This window comes from Homarus americanus, unplaced genomic scaffold (genome assembly GCF_018991925.1).
Source record: "Homarus americanus isolate GMGI-L3 unplaced genomic scaffold, GMGI_Hamer_2.0 scaffold22250, whole genome shotgun sequence".
In the NCBI taxonomy this organism is placed as follows: domain Eukaryota; kingdom Metazoa; phylum Arthropoda; class Malacostraca; order Decapoda; family Nephropidae; genus Homarus; species Homarus americanus.
This window is the reverse complement of record NW_024741189.1, coordinates 1,485,641-1,507,918: the sequence shown is the minus strand read 5'-3', so window position 1 is coordinate 1,507,918 and position 22,278 is coordinate 1,485,641. Positions and strand designations below refer to the sequence as shown.

Below are 22,278 nucleotides of genomic sequence, written 5' to 3'. Positions count from 1 at the left end.
ATACTACATAAAGGACAAGAACAAATATACCAGACTGAAAAATTAGGTCAAATAAGAATGAGCCAAGGTGGATGACCAGAAAACTTAAACATGACATAGGAATAAAGAGAGGAATAAGAAATTAAAGGGAGGGGAGAAGCAGCTCAGAAATAGGTATAATGAACTATCTAGGAATGTTAAGAAAAATGTAAGGAAGGCAAAGAGGAACTACGAAATCAGGATAGCAAGAGAATCCAAGGCGAATCCCAAGGGATTTTTCCAGGTATATAGAACAAAGGTCAAGGACAAAATTGGGCCTTTGAAGTCAGGGAGAGGGGAAGTGATCGATGACAGTGAGGAAATAAGCAAAGCATTGAACAGCTACTTTTTATCAGTTTTCACAGAAGAAATTCACGAGAAAATTCCAGAGGTGGAACTGATATTTAGGGGAAATGAAGAAGAGAAATTAAAGAATATCACTATCAGAAAAGAGGGTGTTCTTAAGAAGATAAATTAATTAAAGAAGACAAAATCCCCAGGGCCGGATGAAATTTTCCCTCGAGTTTTGAAAGAGTGTAAGGAACAGATTAGCGGACCCCTCGTAAATTTATTTACAAAATCATTAAACACGGGAGGTGTGCCAGACTTGTGGAAACAGGCAAATGTAGTATCCATATTCAAAAAGGGAGACAGAGCATCAGCGTCAAATTACCGGCCGATTAGTTTGACGTCAGTAGTGGGGAAATTTCTTGAATCAATTATAGCAAATAGCATTCAATCGCATTTAGAGAAAAGCAAATTAATCTACAACTCTCAACATGGGTTTACAAAGGGAAAATCTTGTCTACTTTTACTTTTTTTTACTTTTATCCTCTTCGCCACTGATCGGCTTGTTAGCCGCTTGGGCGATCGGTCACGACTCTTTTCCTTTATATTCTTCACCAAAAGGTCGGCTCGCTAGCCGCCCGGGCGATCGGTCACGTCTCTGTCACGCACTGTTGGCAAATACTGGGCATGCACCGGCTCCTGAATGTACCTGAACCCGCTCCAGTGTTGGTCAAGTCTTCTCTTGAAAGAGCTCACACTCGGTGCCGTCACAACACTTTCTGGTAGATTGTTCCAAGAGTTTACAACCCTCACTCCGAAAAAGTTTGCCCTCACGGTTTTCCGGACTTGCGGCTTCTTCAATCTTGAGCTATGACCCCTTGTGGGGCGAGCGTCCGCCAGCTCCAAGTAAGGACACTCAACTGAGTAGTGCCCCCTGAGATGCTTATAAACCTCAACTAGGTCCCCCCTTGCCCGTCTGTAGTATAAGCTAGGCAAGTTCAGGCGCTCCAATCTCGCAGGGTAGCTGAGATGCCGAAGTGCAGGCACCAGCTTGGTGGCCCTCCTTTGAACATTTTCAACCAACTGACAGTCCCTAGCATATCTCGGGGACCAGATCTGCTGACGTTTTTTTAGGAAAGTCTTCGAGGTAGTAGATAATGACGAAAATTACGATGTTATTTACTTATACTTTAGCAAAGCGTATGACAGAGTACCGCATCAGAGGCTTCTGAGAAAAGTTAAGGCTCATGGTATCGAGGGGAAAATTTTAAATTGGATAAAATCATGGCTCACCGATAGAACACAGAGGGTCAGCGTAGATGGTGTTCATAATCTACATAAACGATGTAGATACTGGGATCAGCAGTGACATAGGCAAGTTTGCGGATGACACCAAAATAGGGCGGCAGATTAATTCAGGGCAGGTTGCAAATGCACTACAGGAGGATTTAAATAAACTGCAAGAGTGGTCAGAGAAATGGGAAATGAAATTCAACACCAGCAAGCTTACTTAATATTGGAAGAACCAATACTGTCAATGTATACAGTCTTAACAACATGAACCTAGAGAAGTCGACTTGTGAAAGAGATTTAGGGGTACTTGTAAGCCCGGACCTACGGCCTAGAAAACAGTGCGTTAATGTTCGAAATAAGGCAAACAGAGTATTAGGTTTTATATCTAGAAGTGTAAGTAATAAGAGTGCAGAGGTCTTATTGCAACTATATCTTGCATTAGTCAGGCTGCACCTCGATTATACGGTTCAGTTCTGGTGCCCTTATTATAGAATGGATATCAATTCACTGGAGTCGGTGCAGCGAAGACTGACGAAAATGATTCCGGGACTTAGAAACCTTCCATATCAGGATAGGTTAAAGAAACTAAACTTGCATTCCCTAGAAAGACGAAGAGGGCGGGGAGATATGATAGAAATATTTAAGTGGGTGAAAGGAATCAATAAAGGAGACATAGATGAAGTTCTTATAATATCCGAGCAGGTAGGACTCGTAGTAACGGATTTAAGCTGGATACGTTTAGGTTTAGGAGGGAGATAGGAAGGAACTGGTTCACAAATAGGGTGGTGGACGAGTGGAACAAGCTTAACAACTTTGTAGTGAGTTCTGGAACGCTGGAAAGTATTAAAAGGAGGCTAGATAGATTCACGGATGATAGTGGTAGTAACTCTCGACAGGAGCTGCCATGCACAGGCCAACCGGCCTATTGCAGACTCCTTATTTTCTTACGTTCTTATGTTATTATGGTAAGAAGGAGTGACCGAGGTAAGGAGGTCAGTGATTGTTATGAAGAATGAATATGTTAATGATACGCAACTAATGTAAGACGTATATTGTTGGGCCGTGTAACTAAAATCATAGTTGTTGTTTTGAGGAAGGCCAACTCTTCTTGTATTGTGACTGGATGCAATATGTTTTATAAGGAATAAATTAGTTAAGTCATGCTTGATGTTTCACCCTTCTTCCCACTATTGATTTGGTCAATGAAAAACCCAACCCAATGCCTAGCTCACTCTGCCCGCTACCTAACGAGCTACATACTGTCCAGTGGGGGTCTGGTGGCAGCGACCTTAAAATTAAGTGTAGAGTTAAGTTATCCCCTTAGAATTAGTGACCCCAGAATCTGGCAGTATAAAGCATCTCAAGGGGCACTACTCAGTCGAGTGCCCTTACCTGGAGCTGGCGGACGCTCGCCCCACAAAGGGTCACAGCTCAAATTTGAAGAAGCAGCAGGTCCAGATAACGGTGAGAGGTAACTTTTTCGGAGTGAGAGTTGTGAACTCTTTTTTTACTTTTATCCTCTTCGCCACTGATCGGCTCGTTAGCCGCTTGGGCGATCGGTCACGTCTCTGATTACTTTTCCTTTTCATTTATCTTCTTCACCTAGAGATCGGCTCGCTAGCCGCCCGGGCGATCGGTCACGTCTCTGTCACGCACTGTTGGCAAGTACTGGGCATGCACCGGCTCCTGAATGTACCTCAACCCGCTCCAGTGTTGGTCAAGTCTTGTCTTGAAAGAGCTCACACTCGGTGCCGTCACAATCTGCCAGAGAGTGTTGTGACGGCACCGAGTGTGAGATGTTTCAAGACCAGACTTGACCATTTTCTTCACCCGTTCTTAAAAAAAAAAAAAAAATGGGGAGATGTTTTTACCTGTTGGTGATGGAAGACAGCTGTGTTTATATACTGTACAGTACTGTATATTGGTAAGTCTAGGCTGAGTGAGGTCACGAAGGAGAGAGGATTAGAAGTGACCTGACCTGGTGGAGCTGGGGTATTAAGACTATCTTTAGCCTTGCGAATATGACCTTTACGGTTCAACTCTTTGTATCAAATACTATAAACTATATAATCAATTTTGCACTGGCCTTCATACATTAAAGTTTGTGGTTCTTTGAATTAATGTTGATTCAATAAAATTTCTTTCAATTGAATCCTGAGATTTAAAGAGTAAAATTGGTTTTTCATATTCATGGGGTAAAGTTTTCCTTCTGGGTCTCAGTTAGTTTGTAGCAGCTTTGAAAGCATTTGAGGTAGATGTAGGATAGATGATCAGTGGGTCTCATATTTTTTACCTGAAGATGTGAATTACACGAAAGCGCTTGGGAACTTGGTGTTTTCTTCTTTCCTTGTGGTTATCAGCATATATATATATATATATATATATATATATATATATATATATATATATATATATATATATATATATATATATATATATATATATATATATATATATATATATATATATATATATATATAAAGTTTTCCACTGCAGGCAGCACAACGAGCCTAAACAAAAACGCAGTACAGGTAATGTTAAAAATTATACGAACTGGAGGCTGGAGCACTAAATTGTTTGTTATGTCATAAAAATATGAGAGATTTGTGTTGAATACACAATATTTAGTGAGCTTATCTCACTTGACAAGAATGACTAGGTTGGTGGTGGTGTACGTGGTAGTGTACCAACATAAACAGTGTTGCCCCAAACACAACAAGAGGAGACGCCAGGAAGAAGAGTCGGTGTGTTAAAGGTTGCCAGAGTGTTGTACCATGAGTGGCGGTGTTTATGGTGGAGGTGAGTAACTGTAGCAAGAGTCAAAGTAAAGAATATGAGGAATGGTTGATGGCGAGGGTGAAGGAGAGGGTTGTAGGGGTACGTCCACTACAGGGTACTCTAGCACACACTAGTAACCACCGACTTTACAAATATTCTATCGAAGACAAATGTTTTATTGTTAAATGTTCAACCAATATGCAGTCGATGGTTTTAACTTAAAAAAATTATTAGATTTCGTGGAGAGCCATCTTAGGGTTCAGAAACTTTCGGCTGCATATTGGTTGAACATTTAACAATACCACTGCTAATTAAGATAGTAATTCTAGGTTAGTTTGGTTTATGAATTGAGTAATGTGTTTTTACGGTGTTTTTTATGTGTTTTATTCAATTTTGATATTGTTTTTTTGTTGGAAATCAAATTTTGGTCGTGGGGGGATTCTAAAAATGAGCGATTTCTGACAAAAATCAGTATCAAATAAAATAAAAGGTAAATTTGCATTGTTACACTGTTCTCTGTTAGAAAGTCAAAAATATATTTTTCTAGTGTATCTGTGTGTGTTCAGACCGAATATGACCTTCATTTATGGAGGAAATTAGCTTTTTTTTTTCGATTTTTTTCCTTGGATGTTTTCCGAAAAAAAATCATGGCAAAATACACCAAAAAACGCTAGAAAAACAAAAACCAAACCTAACCTAACCTAACCGACTCTCACCATATGAGGGAATCGCCTATTTCTTACCTTATTGACCTGGTTCTTGTTCGTCATTAGATTCTGGTATTCTTACCCAGCGTCACATACGTTGGTCTTTGCGATATTTACATTGTCTTGCTCTTAGTACACTTTACTGAGGTTGGAAGAACACCATGCGATCGAAAAAATGCTACAGTTTCTACGTCTAATCAGCTCCATATAATTGAAGTGACTCCAATCACAGACTGCCATGGTCAGAACTGAAGTTACTGAACTTGAATTTCGAAATATGAGACCCAAAGTAAAGCTCGAATTTGATTGGGCCAAAAGTACCGCGAATTAATCCAAAAATAATTTTAATTGGTTGAAAAAATAAAAAACGCTTTTGATTGGCCGCGTGACGTGTATGGGAATGCTGTGCGTTATTTATGAAGGAGACGCAGTGTTGGTGGAGAGGTAGCTCAAAAGACTTTGCATGGTCTAGCACTTCTCTCCTCAAAATGAGTGCTGCTTCTTCAAGGATCCTTGAGTCTGAGGCAGCAGCTTCAGCCTCTACTGCCTTACCTTGTGCAATGTTGGACAAATACACCAATTCACTGCGGTAGTTTGGTTGCCAGAAATCAACAGTTACCAAAATGGTTAATTATCTTTGCCTTGAGTTTACATGTTTTGTAATCTGGATTATAAAACTGTGAATGGTGATTTTGCGGGTACTGAAGATATCTCTCTTGTAACATTGTGATTCGTTAGACATAACATCCTTGGATGATCTGCTTCTCGACATGTTCACACAATATGCTGGAATGCAGCTTCATGGGCAACTAATGCTTCTTTGGCATGAGCTTCCACACCAGTTGGTGTAGCTGTGGAGCCTCTCTGGGGGGGATGTATGCTTAATAGCAAGATTTGTGACATGTATTTTGCTTCCTTTGCTACGAGATCCAGGCCCAGCAGACACGGGATTTTACGGTCGTGTATAAGTTGAGCTTTCTCCTTTATATCATATTCTTGACTTCAGCTTCATCAATGGATCATATTTCTGATTATGTTTCTTGACCCTTTTTGAGCATATGAAGCATTGATCTTGGGGCAGGAGAGTTGTACTTGGGGAGACAGGATTACATTTCCGCCTTTTAAATGGACTTTGTACTTCACCTCTACTTCATGCTGACGTTTTGTAATTCTACTAGTCCAGTAGTCGTGAATCTCTGATAACAATTTCGGTGATAACCATGTTGGTGATGGACAATGGCATCTGGAAGAGCTTCACACCGCACCTTTCAGAGTCAGTTTTTTCACTTAGTTGACAGATTCTTGCAGCTTTTGTTATTGACCCAAAGATTTCTTGGTTAATGGGACTGATCTCCTTCCATGTTGGTGTAAAGCAAATGATGCAGTCAAGTGTATTCTTCTTAAGCTCTTTTATGAGTTTCAGTGGCTTCTTGTCTGCTGTTTTCACATCTTACTGAAAGACAAGATGAGATAAAATGATCATTTGGTGTGAAAAATAATAAAAAAGATGAATGATTTGGTAAGAAATTTGCTAGTTTTTACATTTCTGGTGGCCATTTTGGATTTCTGGGCATGAAGATGACAACAAAATGCAAAAGTAATGTGATCAGTGAATTTCTCATCCCCAAATTAGTGTAAATTGATCCCTTAAGGATGTTTGTAGGCCAACTGGATCAAAAGTTACATTTTCTAAAATTTCACCGACAAAGCATGGCGGCCATCTTTGCTTCCCATAACCGGGTACCTGCAACCAGCTGTGGCTCGTACATCAGATTGTTTTGGGAAGATACAGACACCAACTAACAAAAAAACATAGCAGCACTTAAATAGACAGGGGGGTGGGGGGGGTCTGGTAGCCCTTGTACTGTTAGGTTCCATTTGTTTGCATCAAACACAGGGAGTTTGGAGTCTTAGGCAGTTGTTTACGATGGCAGTTTATTGTTCAAATATGCGGTCTAACATGAAATACGTGCTGTTCCAACGAGTGGGGACATGTTGTATTTTAATATTGTACATTGAACAAAGATAAAATGCCTTTATTGACCCAAAATATATAATATTTGTTAGAGAAAATATAACTGCTAGTTGTATTTGAGACCAGCTTACTAGTGGTAAGATCTGCCATATGTGTAATAATGGAAATGGATAGTTTTAACTGCTGCCAGAGATGAAAATTAACTAAATATAATTATGAAAGTATCGGCAGAAAATTAGCCGATATCACCGATACCTATACATCGGTACATCCCTAGTACCCTGTACTGTACTGTAAGAGAGAGCCAACAGTAAAGTTGGAAAGATACCAAATATCACATTTTTTATTCCTGTTTCTGTAAAACTTACTGCTATAAAATATTGTACGCATGTGTGTTTACAATAAGCTGCAAAAAGTGGTTTAACATATTGCCGTGTTTGTCGATAATGTTTCTTTATTGTTAAATACACTGTACAAATTGTTGTGGGTAAATAAGTTTGTCAGCATCACATAATCTAATTCCCTGTTGTTGTTGCAGATGAGGTGGGAGCCCTGGTGTTTGACCCCGGGCACTCCTCGCTGCGTGTGGGCTACGCCGGTGAAGATTCCCCCAAATTTGATATCCCATCATGGGTAGGAGTCGTTGAGGACCAAGAGACTAACGAGAAGAAGTACTTTGTCGACACAGTTGCTCTTCATGTACCCCGAAAAGGTATTACTGTATGTACTGCACAATACAGTACAGTACTTGTAGTTTTGAGCCACATAAGTAAGTTCTCTGAATACTGTAGTGTACTGTACTGTATACTGTACTGTATTGTACTAATGCTGACTGGGTTAAGGGAATTTTTGTGGACATGTGAGAAGGATGCTGCAGGCTGTCACCCCTTGTTTCCTCCCTCACCTTACACACCAGAAGTTGACCATTAAGCTAGAAATTATATTTTTTTGTTAAACTCTACTATTTGACAGAAAAGTAAATTATTTGAAGTTATTTTCCATATGTTTAAAGATATTGGTGTACGTATTACCAATAGAGAATACTGTACCTCTAGTAAACTTGTTGTCTTTAATTGTGCTCAACATGTAGGCCACAGTTGACCAAAACATGTACGGTACCTGTAAACGCCTTAGTTAAGGACGTTCAGGTGACGGGCAAGTCAAAGGGAATGATTGAAACTCGTCTTTTGACGCATTCAATATTTATTGATGTGGTCAAAACCTGCAGACAACAAGGTGTTCATTAGTATTACTTGGTGATCTATCTGATACATAATTAGTTAGTCTCACACAATTTATCTTAATTATAATTGATTATTGAGCATAATGACATGATACAAAGTTCATAACTCTATTAATCTTAGCTACACTTCATTCCGCATTGTCTTATTGCTCCAGATAAGGCAGGAACGAGTGGGCATAATTAGTCCACAATATTTCCTTACTGAGGGTTATGTCATCACTTTGGCTGTACTTACAAGTGCGGGTCAAGGCGAACCAGTATGGTGTTCCAAGGGAAGATAGTTCTGTGTAAATTGTTCCAGTACAAATACTCGGCCAGGATTGGGAGTTGTTGTTCACCACTGCTAGCAGAGTGTTGATCCTCACAGCATCACTTGAGGGGGCAGTGTCCAGGTGGCCACGCCGCCTTTTAAACCATACATTAGCAGAGTCATGATCTCTTCGCCGTAAACACCGCCCCCCTAATCTTTGTTGGGTAAGGCAGCAAAAAACGTCAGCACTGACACTAGTGCTGACGCCAGCAGTGAAAAACACTCCCAGCGATGTCAGCACTTACGCCAGTGGCGATGACACTCCCGGTGATAAACACACACACACACCCCCTCCCAGCTGCCACATCTGTCGAGTCGAGGCAACAGGTCGCATGGTGGTGTGGGGGGGGGAGGCATCACTCGAGAGGGCGATCTGTGTCATGAGATCCATGACACCCTCTCAGCGCTCACGCCAGTGGTGATGACACTCCCGGCGGTAAACACCCCCCCCCCTAGTCGCCACATCTGGTGTGGTAACAGGCCGTGTGGGGTGGGGGAGGCACGTGGTTGCTGACACCAACGATAAAAGCCAGCGGCGATAACAGTACCTGTAGTTTGGGCTCCATGCATTTTAACCCAAAACTAATTAATACATAAACAATATATTTTTTTTACCCAAACAAAGGCAGCCTCTACAGTAGTATGTTGGGAAGAAACAATTAATAAACTACTCAATGAAAAAAGGTTGTCTAAAAATATATTTTTAAATGAAAAAAAGAATTCAAACAATATTATCCTAGTTTGGTCACCAGTGTAATGTTTCAACCTTATTCCTGATTTATTGCTTAATGGAAGCTTTTTTTTACAGTACTTTATATACAGTATAGTCTCGGTTTACGCAGTCAATTAAACCCATGGAGGTCCGCGTATAACGCGAAACGCGTAAACGAAATAACAGAACATATGGGATTAATTGAAATGGAGACTGGGCCGACCCCCAGACTGCCCAGTACAGCACAGTACAACACAGTACAGTACTGTACAGTACAGTACAACACAGTACAACACAGTACAGTACAACACAGTACAGTACAACACAGTACAGCACAGTACAGCACTAAGAAAGAGAAGGACTACAAATCTTCAGCTACAATAACTGGAGATGTTGGATATAATGAACACATTTAATGAACACATTTATAAAACCAAAGAAAACTGGTGACTGGATGTTGCCTTTACTTTACAGTCACTGGCAGAGATGTTCCCATACTGTGCAGCCGTGGGACATAATTCCTACACAAAATCAGCTCACATCTACCTGGGAAAGATGATACAACTGTCTGAGACGTATCTAAGTGTGTATGAACACTTGATGCAAGGATACCTTATAGTACGGGGGAGTGACGCGTGTGTCACTTAATCTAATCATAGAGCAGATGTTGATGAGGAGCAACAGAACACTTGGTGGACTGACAGGGGGATGACTGAGGCTCTGTGTCCACCTTGCTCACATACAAATGACAGCATGCTCACCGCCAACAAGTACACATCGAGTGATCAACATAAGTATTGTAGTGAGTCACACAAGGAGAGAGATGAGAAGGACATTATGAGTACAGTACGGCCAAATACATGTTGGATAGAACTATATTTTAAGATGACAGCGACTTGAGAAGTATTTCAAGTGAAGTACAGTAGTAGCATGGCCAAAGGTGAACATAGATAATAGTTGATGGTTTGACATGAAAAGTTACCGAGTACACTTTTTGAAAGAAAGATCAAGCTACAGTATCATCATGAGTGACTAATAGCAAGTTAGGTGATGAGAATGTTGTCACTTGACCATTAACCTGATTAATATGAACAATATAGCCAATATGTTATTGTTTAATTTTTTTCAGGCTGTGAGGTGGTTAACTACATGAAGGATGGCATGATCGAAGATTGGGATACCTTCGAGAAAGTGCTGGACTACTCGTATGAGAAGTGTATCAAGAGTGAGTCACAGTACCACCCCATTCTCTTCTCAGAAGCCACGGTAATAATTTAATTAATGTTTTTTGTGTATAGTAAAGTATTGGAGACCAGACAATTGTGAGAGTGTACCACTGTTAGCTGCACCTTACCCTCCGTTACCCAGCGAGCCTCTTATTGTCCTCCCCTCCTTCTCACATGACTGTCCCCTCTCGCCACACTAAGCTTCACCCACTCTACCAGTTGTTGCCTCCTGTCTTTTCTACCGATTTATTCACCCCGTACACTTCACTGTTTCCTACCCTCTCCATCGTGGCAATCCCTGGTTCTGCCTTTTAGTAACTCGTGTCTGTAGCTTGAATTTCCGAGCACTGTTCTCCATTCCAAGTCCATGTGTTACTGTCATGAGTAAGTTAAAGAATGAAGTACTGTACTACACTACCCCTTGTGTTCCATCTTTATCTCCAACCTTACATTCCATCCTTTTCTGTGCTTGTTTTAACCTGATACTGTACTCTAAAGGCCCTCTGTGCCCTCTTGCCTTTTGTTTCCACCTTTTATATCCACTACCCACAAGGAAACACCATTGAAGGGTGTATCAAATGCACTGATGTCCCTGAAGACTGAGGGAGGATGCCTGTTAACTGGCAGACATGGTCACACTCCTCAACCCCTTAGGTGGGAAGTGAACCACTACATCACTCTCTGGGTGTTGAGAGGGAGTTCCTAGGCTTAACTGTTCATTAGGGTGCATTATGGATACAACTCACTATATGATGTCATCTGGCTCAAAATATCTCTACCAACTATGACTATTTTTCTTTGTTCCCTAAACTGTTCTCCCAACTCTATCAACTATTTCGAACTCTTTGACTGTCTCACTTTTTGCTATGAGTCGTTGCTATCCACACACCCCAACGCCGAGATCCTCTACCTAGGGGATTTCAATGCTAACATTCTCGATCTTTGTTTTACCTCTAACCCCTCACACTATTCATACTCAATTTCTGCCCCCTAAGGGTCTTCTGATCACAATCTTATTTCTATTAACCCAAACTGGTCACGACCACCTCCCCCACCCCCCTCTAAACGCCAACTATGGCACTATCGGAGGGCAAACTGGCAATCCTTGCATGAATTCTTCACCGACTTTCCTTGAGTTGAATGTTGCTTTTCCACTCGGGACGCCTCGGTATGTGCTGACAGCATTGCTGGGGTTATACAGGGCGGTATGAGTGCATTTATCCCATCTTCTACCAAAACTTTCACATTACAATCATGGTTTGATCGCTCCTGCTCTCGTGCTTGCAGGGTGAGAGATAGGGCATATCGAGCTATGAAACTATCTCCTTCTCCTATTACCCACACCTCTTTCATTACTAATAGGAATCGTTGTAAGGCTATTCTTCATAGGGCCAAGCGGAATTTTATAAAAAAGAAAGACCGCTGCCCTGACTAACTCTTCCTCCAGTAAATCCTTCCGGTCCTTAACCAAAAACATATGTAATAACTTCTGCACGCCTTCTTTTCCTCCCCTCTTCCGTCCCAATAACTCTATAGCCAACTCTCCCCCTGATATAGCCAATCTCTTTGGCACCTTATTCTCCTCTAACTCCACCTAAGACGATTCCCACTCTACCCCTCCTACCCCTGCACCTCCTACTGAACCTATGCACTTTCCTATAATCTCCACTCGTAGGGTTGCTGGTGTGTTATCATGGTTGGATGTGAGTAAGGCGCATGGACCGGACGGAATACCCCCTTGTGTTCTGAGGGAGTGTGCTGAAGCCCTGGCCCCCGTGCTTGCTCGCCTCTTTTGCCTTTGCCTCAAAACGAAAACTTTTCCTTTTTCTTGGAAGCATGCCTTGGTTCAGCCCATCCCGAGGAAGGGTGACCATTCTAATCCTTCTAACTATCGCCCCATTGCCCTAACTTCATCCCTCTTCAAGATTTTCGAAACTATCTTGCTCTCATTTTCTCCGTCACCTTGAACGCCATTCTCTTTTGTCGGATCACCAGTATGACTTTCGCCAGGTGAGATCTACTGGTGATCTGCTCTCCTATTGCACCCATCTTTGGTCATCCTCTCTTAGGGATTATGGGGAAATTTTCATTGTGGCCCTCGACATCTCAAAAACATTTGACAGGGTATGACACAAGTCTTTAGTTTCTAAACTTCCCTCTTTTGGTTTCTCTCCCCCACTTTGTTTTCTAATCTTTAGCTTCCTTGAGAGCCGATCCATGCCAGTTGTTGTCGAGGGAGCGATCTCTCGCTCCTTCTCTACCAATAGTGGTGTCCCACAGGGTTCTGTTATTTCCCCTACTAGAACTACTTCTATCCATTCTTACGCTGATAATTCTACTCTTCACTCTTCTTCACATTTCCCCTTCCTCCTAACTCTCAAACTAGATCTGTTTCTAGAGCTGCTATCATTACTTCTATCGATGCGGATCTGTGCAGGATCTCCGAATGGGGAGGTAGAAACTTGGTTAAATTCAATAGTAATAAAACTCAGTTTTTACCAATTACACTCTCTAAATTATGATGGCTGGCCAGAGAGAGAGAGTTAGGCTCTATAGTGACGGTCACGCTCCGGTCAAAATATCTTTCTACTGGTCGTCACTTGAGTGGACCTTGACTTGACCGTGTCTGTGGATGCTCCCATTAACATGCATGTAATAATAGTTGACTGGACCATGACCGTCCTTGTAGTGTGAATAAAGCCTAGTGGGTTTACTCTGTGTAATAAGTATGTCTTTTTCAGTGGAATGCTCGAGGCAAGAGAGAGCGCCTCTGTGAGCTGGTTTTTGAGAAATATCAGGTTAGTTATGGCAATTTTTTCTTCGATGTGTGCATGTTGTAAAGTTACTCGCTGACACTATGTTGACTACTAATGTACACTACATTACTGTAGTACTGTACAGTACAGTGCAGTACAATACAGTACAGTGCATTACAGTACTGTACAGTACAGTGCTTCACTTTTACATAGTACAGTAGTGTAGTTTTATTCATGTACGTACACACATACAAAAACACAATTTTTATGTTGTAAATAAATTACAAGTCATTGTTGTTAAACTCTTGTTCTTACTTTAAGATTTGGCTTATAATTTGAATTAATCCCTTGTACATGAAGCTTGTACATATATTTATTTCTCTTTGAACTTAACCAGGTGCCAGCATTCTTCCTGGTCAAGTCAGCAGTCCTTGCTGCTTTTGCAAATGGGAGATCTACCGGTTTAGTCTTGGATTCTGGCGCTACGCACACTTCTGCCATTCCTGTTCATGATGGCTATGTTCTACAGCACGCTATTGTCAAGTCCCCTCTTGGCGGAGACTTCCTACTCAATCAGGTAGGCCTCTGAGTTCTGAATTGTTTGCTTGTTCATATTGTTACTAACTTGTCATTTTGGGCAACAAGGCATAAGTTAATGTCACTTCCTTCACATTATTTGTCATATATATTTTAGATCTCCTTGTCAACTTGGACAGCTTACAATCCTGTGTAGTACTGTATTGTATGTGTTGATATATGTAGTACAGTATTTAGTTTTCTGTTTGTATGAAGTGACAGTAAAGTAGATTGATATGTTGTGGGAGACCATAGTAGAGTACAGTACATTTCAAATGACATCTAGATAGAGTACAATAAATAAAGTGAGAATGCATGTTACTCTTGCCTCTGACCATTAGACTAGTGAGGGTATGTAAGTCTGTTTATTATTGTACCCTGTCTGTGCCTGAGTTAAGGATCATCCATTTGTCATCTACTCTAGTCATTCTCTGCTGGGCAGGGATGTAGAGCAGTCAGTGTGTGTCTCTGTCTTGAGTGTAAGTGTCACGTGTAACTTGTCTCTCAATTTTCAGTAAAATTCCACAAAACTTGGTATAGTATAAACAGTCCAAGGTGGAGAAGGTATTGATAAAGTTACATAAGTTAAAGTTCAGTTACTTGTGGAGAAAGCTCCTTAAATAAAAGCAAAAGTAACCCTATTTAGAATTACTTAAGTAAAAGCACTGAAGTACAGAAAGTTAGAAGTAACTCCCCTGAAATAATATTTGTGCTTTTCATACTAGATGAAACATAACCCAAATACTGTATTGGTGAGTTGTGTGCATTATAAGGATGTAACAACGGCACGAGTGAGTATTTCTCGCCAAACCTGAGCCGATCGCAGGGACCTGTGAGGGTGAATGCCTTAGGCCCGAACCAATAAGAGAGCCTGTGAAATGTGACGTTATGAGGAGGTGGTGTCCTTTGTGAGAGACACGGTTTTAAAACAACAGCTGGGTTTTGGAGAGAGTTAAGTGTGTGTGGGTGTCATCTCCTCATATGGTTGGGTATAATGTGAGTACCTTTTAGGTTATAACCGTTTCATGAAATGTATTGTGATTCATGTGACCCCTGGTTAGCTAGCTAGGAAGGTAAGTTATTGTTTAGAAGTGTAACTGTTCATTTTGAGTAACGACGTTAATAAACGAAGAACCGTTATGATTAGTTGTCAATTCCCTTGTGTATGGAGTAGAGTACAGGTGCTCCTCTACTTAAGAACATTCAACTTACAAACTTTCAGAGACACAAACATCATCACTGAGGGGGTTACCTGCCATAACAGGTGTTTAATGTGGATGAGACTAGAGGAGAAGAGTGAGTCGGGTTTTAAGGCTGTATTAAAGGGTATAGCTGTACTAAATATCCATAATCTTTCAATTTTTTACAATATGTTTGGTATCTACAAGAGTAAAGTTGGACTTAAAACAAGCCTCAGGAAAGTAACTCGTTGGTAAGTAGAGGAGCACCTGTATTGTCCTCTCTAAGTGCCTTTGGTGTATGCAGTAATATAAAGTCCCATAAGTAATAAAATATCTATTTCATATTTCCCCTTAGTCCCCCTTAACACCATTCAGCCCATCTCAAGCATAAACCTCACTCAATCCCTCTTTTCCTCAATTCTTCCTCCACCATCTTACTAGTATAAAGAACAGAAGAAAAGAGAAAAAAAGAAATATAAGGATGACCAATAAACCCCGTAGTATTGGGTAGAGAAAGAGTCGGGCTTCTCTTTGAAACAAGAATCGTATTTGGACGACATTCATCACCATCAATGGGAGCGCCTCACACCAAAGGTTTATGTCGTGTTTTCTCATAGTCTTGCCTAGGGTCAAAATATTGTGATGATACACTATCACTAATTGAAGGACTCACGTAAATAGAAACTGAGATTTATCTAAAGTTATTTAACCCTTAAGCCCCTGTCTAGGGTGCTGTACCTCCCACCCGGGGGTAAATCAAGAAAAGTCAACGTTAACAAAAATTATTGTTAAGCTTTTAAAATGAGAAAACAATAGAAAAGAAGTAAGAAAAACTATTTTTGACCCTCTAGAAACTTCCTTGCCAGCGCTGAGGGGGAGATAAGGGGACAGCTTGTTGACGGCTAGCGCTCGTGGTCACTATACACTTAGTAGCTATTTTGAGCTTGCCTTTGTGTCTGGGATGGCCAGTAATGCATATATTTACTGATCATAATAATTATTTCCTATAAATAATTTATTTAAAATATATTTGCATTATTTTTTCTTAAAATGTACTCGGCGACACATGTGGAGTGTGTTGCCAGGCTGTCTTTGTGTTTGGTAGAGCAAGTAATGCATAGAAATAATCATTGGAATAATAATTCCACAGATAAATACATTGATAACATAATCATAGCATTAACATCCAGTAATACTTCACTACAATACAACTACACTACTTTTAGCAATATTACTTTGATACAACACGATAAAATGAAACGAACAAAAGTTCAGGAAGCTTCCCTGTAGCAGAGTCTGTGGCGTGACAGGTAAATAGTCACACTGGAACCTGATAACCCACACTGGACATTTAAACAGTGGCGGGAAAAGGAGCGCGTTCTGAAACGTCACCCTGGGCGTAAGGGTTAAGTAAAACTAGCAAAGAAAAAATTTACATTCAAGTTGTAGATTGATGTTGAAGTACTGTTTCCCACCTTACTGTAGATGGGGTACAAGGACACATTAACCTGAGATATAAACCTTTGATGCAGTGTGTGATGGACTGTCTGCCATTATCACCTTTGTTGACAAGTCTTACCTGCAGCTGTGGTCTTTGTTGTCAAGTCTCCCTGCAGCTGTGTAGTAGATGTGGTCTTTGTTGTCAAGTCTTCCCTGCAGCTGTGCAGTAGATGTGGTCTTTGTTGTCAAGTCTTCCCTGCAGCTGTGCAGTAGATGTGGTCTTTGTTGTCGAGTCTTCCTTGCAGCTGTGTAGTAGATGTGGTCTTTGTTGTCAAGTCTTCCCTGCAGCTGTGTAGTAGATGTGGTCTTTGTTGTCAAGTCTTCCCTGCAGCTGTGTCGTAGATGTGGTCTTTGTTGTCAAGTCTTCCCTGCAGCTGTGTAGTAGATGTGGTCTTTGTTGTCAAGTCTTCCCTGCAGCTGTGTAGTAGATGTGGTCTTTGTTGTCAAGTCTTCCCTGCAGCTGTGTAGTAGATGTGGTCTTTGCTGTCAAGTCTTCCCTGCAGCTGTGTAGTAGATGTGGTCTTTGTTGTCAAGTCTTCCCTGCAGCTGTGTAGTAGATGTGGTCTTTGTTGTCAAGTCTTCCCTGCAATTATTTAATTTGATAAAATAACTCCTCTGGGGTTGGGTGTGGGAGTCTTTTTTTTTGGTGATAATTTTATGATAATGTTTTATCAACCTGTACCAAGTGAACCTAAATAATATGGGAATTATGGTCAAATGGTATCAGTCATTCAGAGTACAGTACTGACTTCATTTCTGAGGGTTGGCTACCACAGTCCTTCACTCTAAATGTTCTTGGGGTGTTTTTACCAAGCCTCTAAAGTTTTGTATCTCTGGGGCCCCAGTTTTTAATTTAATTCATCCATCTCAGTCTCTGCCTTCCTTTCTTCCTCCCCTTAACTTTGCCCATTAATTCTTCTGTTATTATTCCCTCATCCCCAATTACATGCCCAAAGTACAGTAAAATCTCAATGATGCAATTCCTTTTGTTTTTTCGATTTTCCGTTTTCTTCCCATCATTTTAGGCAACCTATGTGAATCGCGGAGATACGTTGATATTTTTTAGGGGGGGGGGGGATGACCATGAGCCAGTATAGTGGCCACTGCTCTACATGTTCATACATTACATCATGTACTCTATCTCTCATTGGCTGAGTGTTGCTTGTGTTGTATTCTATTCGTTGATTTTTAGTATTTAATTTATTAAAGATCAATGACGTCATACACCGCCACTATTAGAAGCATTATAATATAACCCTCCACCTGATCCACCCTCGGTGAGGGAAGGGTTAAGAATTTTTCAATATAACTTACTTTCTATAAACACTACACTTAATGATGATCACAATTTATTCTGTAACCCATGTCATATTTCATAGTATTATAAGCAACTCAGTAGGGTGTGTGTGTGTGTGTCCCAGGGGGTCAGGACATAGGGCAGGTGTACCCCCAGGTCAGCAAATGTTATTCATAGATTTAGCAATTTGCGGCCATTTTGAGAACGTAACCCCCACGAATTTGAAGGGCCCGTGTGTCTTCTGAAGTTTTTGCTAATCTTAGTACTTCTTCATTTGCTTCCCTGACAGTGTAACTTATTTTTAGCATTCTCCTATAACACCACATTTCAGAGGCCTCCATAACCTCTTTCTGGTGAAAGTGTCCACACTTCTGACCCATACATTAGTCTTGACCACATATAGAGTTAGCACCACACTTACAGTACAGTACAGTATTTTGGTGCATGTTGCCAAGAAAGTGTACACAATTTCCTATAAAACAATGCAAGAGAATATGTTCATATGTTAATTTGTTGTAATTTTCTCTCTTTTTTAAAAACATCGCTTATCCTATTCAGGCTCTGGGTGCATAGGTGTATCGAAGGGAGGGGGGGAGGGCGATGGAGCGACCCCCCCTTAAGTTATTATATTTCTCTCTCTCTCTCTCATATATTAGTGTCTTTATTCACAGGCAAATAACTACCTTAAAGAATCACAAGTGGATATAGTCCCTTCTTACCTGATAGCTGATAAACAACTGGTTAAGGAAGGTGATCGACCCAAATGGACGAGGAAGAACAATGTGGCGGAGGTGACCAGCTCGTGGCACAACTACATGAAGAGGGAAGTTGTACGTGATTTTCAACAAACGATGCTGCACTGCTCTGAAGCTCCTTATGATGAAGAGACCATTACCAGCATCCCTACTGAGCCATTTGAATTTCCAACTGGATACAACAATGTGAGTTCCTATTGTACAATTAGACAACAATTAATGAATCATGAATGCTGTACAGGCAGTCTGCACGTATCCCTGTATACTCCTTACTAAAATCTGTAAGTAAAATCCCATTTTGACATGACTGTACAGTACAGTACTATATGTTGTTTAACATCACTTTATTTACAGGTATTTACATTATTTGTTATGAATGGGACATTATTGTTGTTTTGCAAGACTTATTTTTCCTTATTTTATATCTTTATATTACTGCACAGTATTTTATTTAATAATAAGACTCACTAGCACATTGAAGTGGCTATTCTGTGGTTACTTGCACATAACAAAGCTCGGTCATGTGAGAGGTGACTGCCATATTTTGTTGTGGTAAAAATTTGACACTTCTATTACTTCTTATGGTTGTTTTTACATTATATCTTGTGCCTTTAAAGATATTCATGCTTCATAATCAGGTACACACAGACTCATTATAAAACAGTGGATGATGCAGATGACATACAGTATAATGTATGTGAAAAAATTTACTTAAAATGAAGATTTCTTCCCAAACAGTATGTGTTAGCAACAGTTAATGTACAGTCACCCTAAAAAGTCCTGTCGCAAACCATTAACCCCGAGATTCAGACTTGTGAACGTGAAGCAGTAGACACTGATACAGTATTCTGTCCATAAATGCTTCGGATTCAAAAGTCTGAATCTCGGGGTTCATGGTTCGCGACAGGACTTTTTTGGGTGACTGTATATATACTGGTACTGTATAATGAGAGCCCCCTGTACTGTACAATAGTGTTGTAGAGTACTATACAGTGCTCCCTCCTTGTCATACATATACAAGTATACATCACAACAGTACTGTACTATACAGTGCTCCCTCCTTACCATACATATACAAGTATACATCACAACAGTACTGTACTATACAGTGCTCCCTCCTTACCATACATATACAAGTATACATCACAACAGTACTGTACTATACAGTGCTCCCTCCTTGTCATACATATACAAGTATACATCACAACAGTACTGTACTATACAGTGCTCCCTCCTTACCATACATATACAAGTATACATCACAACAGTACTGTACTATACAGTGCTCCCTCCTTACCATACATATACAAGTATACATCACAACAGTACTGTACTATACAGTGCTCCCTCCTTACCATACATATACAAGTATACATCACAACAGTACTGTACTATACAGTGCTCCCTCCTTACCATACATATACAAGTATACATCACAACAGTACTGTACTATACAGTGCTCCCTCCTTACCATACATATACAAGTATACATCACAACAGTACTGTACTATACAGTGCTCCCTCCTTACCATACATATACAAGTATACATCACAACAGTACTGTACTATACAGTGCTCCCTCCTTACCATACATATACAAGTATACATCACAACAGTACTGTACTATACAGTGCTCCCTCCTACCATACATATACAAGTATACATCACAACAGTACTGTACTATACAGTGCTCCCTCCTTACCATACATATACAAGTATACATCACAACAGTACTGTACTATACAGTGCTCCCTCCTTACCATACATATACAAGTATACATCACAACAGTACTGTACTATACAGTGCTCCCTCCTTACCATACATATACAAGTATACATCACAACAGTACTGTACTATACAGTGCTCCCTCCTTACCATACATGTACAAGTATACATCACAACAGTACTGTACTATACAGTGCTCCCTCCTTACCATACATATACAAGTACATACAGTACTGTACAACAGTACTGTACTATACAGTGCTCCTTCCTTGTCATACATATACAAGTATACATCACAACAGTACTGTACTATACAGTGCTCCCTCCTTGTCATACATATACAAGTATACATCACAACAGTACTGTACTATACAGTGCTCCTTCCTTGTCATACATATACAAGTATACATCACAACAGTACTGTACTATACAGTGCTCCCTCCTTACCATACATATACAAGTATACATCACAACAGTACTGTACTATACAGTGCTCCCTCCTTACCATACATATACAAGTATACATCACAACAGTACTGTACTATACAGTGCTCCTTCCTTGTCATACATATACAAGTATACATCACAACAGTACTGTACTATACAGTACAGTGTTCCCAACGTTCACTCTGTCATCGTTGCAGTACCTCCTCACACACTGCCATTCACCTGCTTACTTCATGGCCAATATTCACCTAACACAACCAAACCTTCAACCTCAAAACATCTCTGTGGTTGTTACTAAGTATGTGAAGTTGAATAGTGTTATATTCCGAGTCCTCTGAAGGAAGCAAAAATCCTATCTTGTCTGGGGGTTCGGTTACCTTCCCATAAAAATTGACACTGTACGGAATCCTGAAAATTTGTTCACGTCGAAGTCATCATGTCTTAATGGTGTTATTTTGTTACAGGAGTACGGGATTGAACGATACAGGATCACAGAGAGCCTCTTTGATCCTAGTTACATCAAGGGTGTTGGTTCAACTATGCTTGGAATGTCGCATGTTGTCTCGACAAGTATTGGCTTGTGTGACATAGACCTACGGCCAAGCCTCTACTCTGGTGTGATTGTAACTGGTGGAAACTCGCTCTTGAATGGATATGTTGAACGTCTCAATCGGGATCTGTCGAGCCGAACGCCTCCCAACATGAGATTCAAATTGATATCTGCTACAGGCACAACAGAAAGAAGATTTGGGTCATGGATCGGAGGCTCAATCCTTGCCTCATTGGGATCCTTCCAACAGATGTGGATAAGCAAACAGGAATATGAGGAATCAGGCAAATCACAGGTTGATCGAAAGTGTCCATAGAGTTACTGTTCATTATTTTTGAAGGACAACTGTCATGCATTAACATAATATATTTTACTGCACTTAAGGAAATTATTGTTTGGCCTAAAATTATTTGTAAACTTATTGTAAATGGTTTAAAAAATAAATGACAAAGGGCATTGTAACTGCAACCAGTAACCAGAAATTGAGAACATCTTTCTGAAAACAAGTTGAAACAAATGAAAGTAGAACCGTGATGCTAGTGTAAGTGTTTTGGTGAAGATCATTTGACCAATTATATTGAAAGCTTGTGCTTAGTGCTGGAATATGGAAGTACTATACCTCTATAATAAAAGTCTTTTAGCCTGAAAATATTCAATGACTCGAGTATAGAAAAATTCTCTGTCATTTTGGACGTTTTTATGTAAGCTGCTGTATGTGTGGTAATGTTAAGGTTAATCTTGGATATGTTGTGTAAGACTTTTATTAAATATAGCAGTAATATATTCTTAATTTTTTCCTGTTAGGTCACACATAAGACATCTGGGTACAGGTATTGTACTGGCTACCAACATCATGTGAGAGAACAAGATTTATGTTGGAGAGAAATGTGAAGAATAGTATGAAGTAATGGGGCTGTCTACATTAATGGAATCACACAGA

The 22,278-nt window shown here is 40.3% G+C and overlaps 1 protein-coding gene across 1 annotated transcript; it reads left to right on the top strand.

Moving 5' to 3' along the window:
- Window positions 1-4,270: 4,270 nt before the first annotated feature.
- Window positions 4,271-22,119, top strand: LOC121875645 (actin-like protein 6B). The gene is made up of 7 exons (XM_042380266.1): window positions 4,271-4,398; window positions 7,598-7,771; window positions 10,454-10,590; window positions 13,292-13,348; window positions 13,704-13,883; window positions 18,532-18,801; window positions 21,253-22,119. The coding sequence occupies exons 1-7, from the start codon at window positions 4,374-4,376 to the stop codon at window positions 21,652-21,654; spliced, it is 1,245 nt and encodes a 414-aa protein (XP_042236200.1). The 5' UTR covers window positions 4,271-4,373; the 3' UTR covers window positions 21,655-22,119.
- Window positions 22,120-22,278: the final 159 nt, after the last annotated feature.

Coding starts and splice junctions, on each gene's coding strand:
- LOC121875645 (XM_042380266.1), top strand. CDS start 4,374: ATGAGTGGCGGTGTTTATGGTGGAG. Junction 13,349..13,703: donor TGGTTTTTGAGAAATATCAG/GTTAGTTATGGC, acceptor GAACTTAACCAG/GTGCCAGCATTCTTCCTGGT. Junction 18,802..21,252: donor TTCCAACTGGATACAACAAT/GTGAGTTCCTAT, acceptor ATTTTGTTACAG/GAGTACGGGATTGAACGATA.